Source organism: Pectinophora gossypiella, chromosome 11 (assembly GCF_024362695.1).
Source record: "Pectinophora gossypiella chromosome 11, ilPecGoss1.1, whole genome shotgun sequence".
NCBI lineage: Eukaryota > Metazoa > Arthropoda > Insecta > Lepidoptera > Gelechiidae > Pectinophora > Pectinophora gossypiella.
In genome coordinates, this window is record NC_065414.1 from 637,218 (window position 1) to 644,593 (window position 7,376).

The 7,376-nt window shown below is 43.2% G+C and overlaps 1 protein-coding gene across 1 annotated transcript; it reads right to left on the reverse strand.

Annotated features, from left to right (window-relative positions):
* Positions 1–6,278: 6,278 nt before the first annotated feature.
* LOC126370782 (uncharacterized) lies at positions 6,279–7,154 on the reverse strand. Its single transcript, XM_050015807.1, has one exon. The coding sequence runs from the start codon at positions 7,152–7,154 to the stop codon at positions 6,279–6,281; it is 876 nt and encodes a 291-aa protein (XP_049871764.1).
* Between the last annotated feature and the right edge of the window lie 222 nt (positions 7,155–7,376).

Consider the following 7,376-nt stretch of genomic DNA (forward strand, 5'->3'; position numbering starts at 1 on the left):
CACGAGCGACTGCAATCTTTTATTTGACCTGACTTTCACTTGTCTGGACTAATGGGGACCGCTCTCCTCTACTGGTATAAAGTTTAAGGTACACAAACGTCGACTTTGGGCGGCAGACCGTGTTTAAACCGGCCCGCAGAGAGATGATAGCATAAGAAAGACGAATGAATAATATGGAGGAAGCAAGAGAAGTGTCAGAATCAAAGCAAATGGAATTCCATAGTCTCTGCTTACCCCGGTGGGAAATAGGCGTGATTTTATGTGTGTATGTAATAAGAAAAAAAACAAAGAGGAAAAACGTCGACCACAGCGGCGGGGGCGATTTCAACACCAGAAGTGTTAGATGTCACGAGATAATTGACCGCTTCTCTGTAGCTAGAGTAATCGAATCGAATATATTTTTGGGGGGAGGGGGTGTGAGGTAAACCTAGCTCAGCCGCTGGTGGGGAGCGGAGAGTTGCCGTTCTATACGTAATATTCCTTGTTCTATGCCGTTACGATGTAGTCACGCGTTCTTCAAATAGGGCTATAACGATTTTTTTATTCTTGATTTTACAGAGTTATAGTGACATCGTAACGAATACTCAGGGGGATGATTCAGAGTATGACTCAGAGCTGATATCAAGTGAAATTTTCCATCACAAAAGTACCTATAGAATCGATAATAATTTAACCGCCAACTCGACTCAAATTTCCAAAATGTCCTTTGCATTCAGAAACAAATATCAAGAGCGCTGTAAGTCCATTTAATTCTATTCACGAGTGCCTGTGGACTGTAATACCGTTTAGTATAGTGTTTTGCTGGGTACCTAATTTGCCTTGGAGACTGAATACTAACTTAATCCTTTTAACGACTTGTAACTTTGTTACTTGGACATTGAAAAAGGATCGCGATGTTGTGTTTAACCCAATAAAACCTCATAAACTTATTTAAATTGTTATTATCTAGTTTACTTGAATACTTAAGTAAGTACCTAAGAAAGTAATTTCAAAACAAGTTTTCAGACAAAAAATCAGACGCAAAAGGTAATATTATGAAAATTTAAGAGCAACAGAACATATTTTAATATTTTTATAGTAATTTAAGAAATATATATAATACTTTACTACTCGTATCAAAAAAGATTTTTAAAATATCAAAATGCTTTCACTAACTCGTAATCTGTTATGAAAAGAACACACCATTTTATATATTTTTCTTATTCTATTAAAGATAAAGATAAAGATAATTTATTAAAAACGAAACAAAATTTCTCGTACCTCTAAATAGTTATTACGTTATTTTTTTACATATTGCAATACAAGATTGACATAACATATTTTTCTTTGTAGAAAAATCAATATATATTTCTATGTGTTTAAGTACTTAATATGATTTGTGTTTCATCGCAATGTTGAGCGCTCATTTCAAAGTATGAATATGATTGTTTTAAAGCTACACAATATTTCTGATCAACATTCTGCAATGTAATGAATTGAAACATACAATCACAATAATTCATTATGTTCAAAATTCTTTGATATTTGTCTCAAACCTCAAGTCACATTAAATATTAAACAATCAAATCTCGCTTATAAACACAAATTCTGCTGTCTATTGAATTTGGTCGATTTATCTTTTTGCACGAAGGTCGTAATTACATTGCATCGCAGGAGCCATTCATCAATTTCTTATTCGCGAAACTCGATAACTTAACGGTTTTCATTTGTAAATTTAATTTCAGCTTTGTGACTCTGTAGTGTTGGGATGGGGTTAATATTTATATAATTACTATCGATATTTCTGTATTCATTATTTTACGTTTGAAACCTAAACAGAACGTTCAATAAAATACTCTTAAGTTGGTAGGGTAAATCGTTGCATTATTACAGGGTGTTAGTGACATCGTATCGCAAACTTTGAGGGATGATTTAGATCACGATTCTGAGTTGATATCATATGGAATTTTCACTCGCAAAAGTATGGAACTGAAAATAATAAAAAAAAACACTAAAATTTTAACTTTTCCGACAAGAAATTCCACTTGATATCAACTCAGAATTATGATCTGATCCATCCTCCTCAGTATTCGTTACGTTGTCACTAACACCCATACCTGCTTGTATGTGTATATGTATGTATCTACTTATACGGGGTGTAAGTGACATCGTAACGAATATTCAGGAGGATGATTCAACTAATTATTCTGAGTTAATATCGAGCAGATTTTTCCATTTTCCAGTTAATATCAAAATTAATGAATAACCCGGGCGAATAAAATAGGCATCTCGCTTTGTCAACATAATTCTGTCAGGTAAGTGTAAAACTTTGAGAGGGTTGTTTTTTCTGCATTTCTCGGGAATGTGAGTTTCCTCACGATGAGCATGTGATAATAATTTATGATCTCAACATGAACTCGACAACAAATTGGACAGTCATTCAATCACACCTCAAAGTGAGAGGCAAGCGCGGCTATGCACACACACACACGCACGCACACACGCACGCACACACGCACGCACACACGCACGCACATCACGCACACGCACACGCACAAACACACACACACACACACGCACACACGCACACACGCACACGCACACGCACACGCACACGCACACGCACACGCACACACACACACACGCACACACAATCACCTATAATTTTTTCACGGATTTGTTACCTATAGTATATAAGTTACTTTTGGTTGTTTATTTTACTTATTTGTAGTACAATGTGTTTTCTCGGGAAGAGCGGAGTCTCCTGATACAGGCGCTATCCTTAAAAGGAGGCTCCAATCATCTATAACAGTGTATTGGTTTTGCTACAATTTTTTTTTTGTAATTTTGTAAGCGTTCTACCAACTGGGCTACGACGGTAAAGTTGACGTGTGTTCAATATTTTTTACCCGTCTCTCTCCTTCTCGACGTATAAGATAATGACAAAGATAACTTAAAATAAATTGGACAGAGTGTATTGGAGTCGGCACTAATATCGATATAATACAGTGTGGAAATAAAGTGGGAAATAATTCAACAATTTTTCAGTTTTTTATCTAATTTTCACCTTTCCATGTCAGAACACAAAAGTCAGATAGAAAAACAATATCGTATAAAAAAGTAAAAAATATTCAAAATAAAAAGATTTTATACAAAAAAAAGGTTGTAAAAAGATTTCATACAAAAGTAACCTACACCACCCCCCTCCAGAGACCGTCAAGGGCGATAAAAATCACAAAATCTCACACGGCGTCCAGAGCGAGTAGTTCGCTCTGCACCCGGTGCGAATACCTGTGGTTGCAGCTCCTCACGGGAAGTGTTGCTATCCGTGGGAGTCGACAGTATATAGGCCGGCTTAAGGCGGTCTATAGATACCGTGACTTCCCTACCTTTAACAAGAAGCTTAAAGACTTTATCACCCCTGCTGATCACCTTATGAGGGCCGGTGTAAGCAGGTTGGAGAGAACCACGTATCGTATCCTCACGAATAAATACGTGTTCACAGGTCGGTAGTTCCTTAAAGACGAATACTTTGTTCTTGCCATGACGTGAAGCAGGAACCGGCCGTAGTCTCTGGGCGAATGAGCGGAGGCGAGCGGAAAATTCCGATATATCGGTAGTTCCACCGTCGCTACAATCGAAAAATTCTCCAGGGAGACGTAACGGTTCGCCATAGACTAGCTCCGCAGAAGAACACTGAAGCTCATCCTTAAAGGAAGTACGAACACCGAGCAAGACCCAAGGCAAGGACTCAGTCCACCGGTCATCCGCATGGCACATTATGGACGCCTTCAATTGCCGGTGGAAGCGCTCCACGAGACCATTGCACGATGGATGGTACGCGGTCGTTCGTTTATGTTCGAAGCCAGTAAGCTTCGACAAGCACTGAAACAAAGCAGACTCAAACTGACGACCGCGGTCCGTGACAATTTCCGTGGGACAACCAAACCGGGCTATCCAGGTGGAAAGCAAGGCTTTGGCTACTGTTTCAGCTGTGATGTCCTCTATTGGCACGACCTCCGGCCACCGAGTGAATCTATCAACAGCTGTTAAACAATATCTAAAACCTTGCGATAGTGGCAGCGGTCCTACGAGATCTATATGGACCTGCCTAAAGCGAGCGCGGGGCAAGTTGAAAGTGCCGAGTGGGGCTGTCACATGACGGCTAACTTTGGCGCGTTGACAAGACAAGCAAGTTTGTGCCCAGGTCCTGCAGTCTTTTCGAATGCCTGGCCAAACAAAACGCTCTGCAACTAATTTGGCAGATGCGTTGGGCCCAGGGTGGCTGAGGGAATGTAAGCTATCAAAAATCTGCTTGCGGAAATATTTTGGTACATAAGGCCTGGAAGTCGGTGTGCTGATATCGCAGTACATAGCTAATTGACTTCCAGGTACGATACGTTTCTCCAAGCGCAGAGAAGAGCCGCCCTCGAGCAAATTCGCCAATTCCGGATCGGAAGACTGGCTGTTCGCTAGGGTTGCTAGGCTAACAGGCACTTCCAGTTCTTCAATGCGAGACAAGGCATCGGCCACAACATTGTCTTTGCCGGAAATGTGCCTGATGTCCGTAGTGAACTGGGAAATAAAATCGAGATGACGATACTGCCTAGGCGAACAGTTAGCCTTCCTCTCATGGAATGCAAAACTGATCGGCTTATGGTCAGTATATATGATAAAATGTCTCGCTTCAAGCATGTGCCTGAAGTACTTAATTGCCTCGTAGATCGCGAGTAATTCCCGGTCATAGGGGGAATACTTTTCCTGAGAAGAGGTCAGCTTGCGGGAAAAGAACGCCAGCGGTTGCCATGCATCATCTTTAAGCTGCTGTAAGACTGCGCCTATAGCTTTGTCAGACGCATCGGTCACCAAAGCAAGCTTAGCTGTGCAATCAGGGTGAAAAAGTAAAGCAGCATCAGAGAGGCTATCTTTAGTGGAAATAAAGGCTGTCATGGCTTCACCTGTCATGTTGATGGGCTGCGATCCCTTAACTGAGCCTGCCAACAAAGAATTTAGCGGGCCTTGAATTTCGGCTGCTCGAGGGAGGAACCTGCGGTAAAAGTTTACCATCCCCAGGAATCGCCTGAGCTGCCGGACGTTAGTGGGGGGAGGGTAATCTTTAATGGCCTGGATTTTAGAGTCCAGTGGTCTGGTGCCACTTGATGAAATACGATATCCTAAAAAGGTTACCTCAGGGACACCAAAAACACACTTAGATGTGTTCACCATCATGCCATACTCCTTCAACCTACTGAAAATGGACCTCAAATGCTCCTCGTGTTGCGCCTCGTCCTTGGAGAAAATTAGAAAATCGTCCAGGTAGCAGTATACGAAATCCAGTCCTCTGGTCATCTCGTCCACAAACCTCTGAAACGTTTGACCCGCGTTCCTGAGTCCAAACGTCATGAACGGAAACTCAAACAATCCGAACGGGGTCGTAATGGCCGTTTTCGGAATATCTTCTGGACTGACAGGTATCTGATTGTACGCCTTCACTAAATCCAGGGTACTAAATATTTTGCATCCAGTTAGGCTGTGAGCAAAATCGTGGATGTGTTTAATCGGATACCTGTCAGGCACAGTGCGGGCATTCAACATGCGGTAATCACCGCAGGGACGCCATCCGTTGTCCTTCTTCGGGGCTAAGTGCAGGGGCGATGACCAAGGGCTTTCAGAAGGTCTGGCTGTACCACTAGCCAGCATCGACTGAAACTCCTGCTGGGCGATTTTCAATTTATCCGGCGCTAAACGCCGAGGAGAGCATGCAACTGGGGGGCCTGGGGTCGTACGGATGTGATGGACTGTGTTGTGGGGTATAGTGCGATGGATACCAGCTGGACGAGTAATCTCGGGATAGTCGTCAAGAATGCGATGAAACTTCGTCTCACCAGTCACCACCTTTACAGAAGAAATATCGTCTAACTTACTACTAACAAGCATAGCACTAGTACATAACGAGGTGGCGTTGTCCATCAAGCGCTTGTTTCGGCAGTCTACTATCAAGTTATAGAAATTCAGAAAATCTACACCAATTATCGGTTTCGTCACATCAGCAACAATAAAACGCCAAGTGAAATTCCTACGGAGGCCGAAATCAAGTGTAAGATGAACAAAACCATACGTATAAATATCAGAACCATTAGCCGCATTTAACACATAATTAGTCCGTGCACGACGATCACGCAGCGAAGACCGGGGGAAGACACAGAGGTCGCTACCGGTGTCGACCAGAAATTGCGTCTTCGTCGCTCGGTCGGTGACGAACAGGCGACCAGCAGATGTCGGGCAATCGTCAGCCGCCATTAGCGACTGCCCCTGGCATTTTCCGACTTGTAGTCGCACGGGCGGATGCATCTACTCGCCTTCTCACCGTACTTCCAATGGTACCAGCACAGCGGAAATTTCTGGTAATTGGACTGGGATCTCGAAGTGGATCGGCTACGACTCTGTCGCCTGCCGCGCGACCGAGATTGTCTGCTGCTGCCACCGCTCAACTGCTGGAACTGCCTGCGAAGCTCTGCGATCTCGCGAGTGAGGTCACTCAGCACAGATCCCGGTATCCCTGTCTGCTGAGTCTGGCTTGTCGACGCTGCAGCTACCACCGGTGAAGAGGGTGCGATGTCGTTAACCCTATCAGCCAAGTCCGCCAGGTCGTCGAGTACAGCAGATGATGCCTGACCAGCTAGCACTGTCTGGATGCTTCTCGGTAGGCGGCTTGTCCAGATGGTTTTAATGAAGTCGTCGGGCACGTCATCACCAGCAAGGCTTTTCAGGTGTCGCAGGAACTGTGAAGGCTTGCGGTCACCTAGCTCCTCGTGCATCAGGAGCTGCTTCATCTTCTTCTCATTGGAAGCGGAGAGGCGCTTAATGAGCTCGGTCTTGAGCTTCTCGTACTTGCCAGTTGCGGGTGGTCGCACGATGATATCTTTCACCTCTCTGGAGTACCGGTTCTCCAGCTGTCCCAACACATAATAAAATTTGGTGGTGTCACTGGTAATTCCGGAAATCAGGAACTGGCCCTCCACATTCGCGAACCATATCTCCGGCTCCTCTGGCCAAAACGGAGGAATCCGTACACCGACTTTATCAACATCGATGTTGACGGATGGTGTTGTAGAAACGCGATCTCTGACGTCAGCTGGGTCGTCGCTTCGTGCGTCTCTAAATTCCTTCTCCATGTTCTAACGGGGTCACCAGTGTGGAAATAAAGTGGGAAATAATTCAACAATTTTTCAGTTTTTTATCTAATTTTCACCTTTCCATGTCAGAACACAAAAGTCAGATAGAAAAACAATATCGTATAAAAAAGTAAAAAATATTCAAAATAAAAAGATTTTATACAAAAAAAAGGTTGTAAAAAGATTTCATACAAAAGTAACCTACAACAGTATTATGACGTC

Coding starts and splice junctions, on each gene's coding strand:
- LOC126370782 (XM_050015807.1), bottom strand. CDS start 7,154: ATGGAGAAGGAATTTAGAGACGCACGAAGCGACGACCCAGCTGACGTC.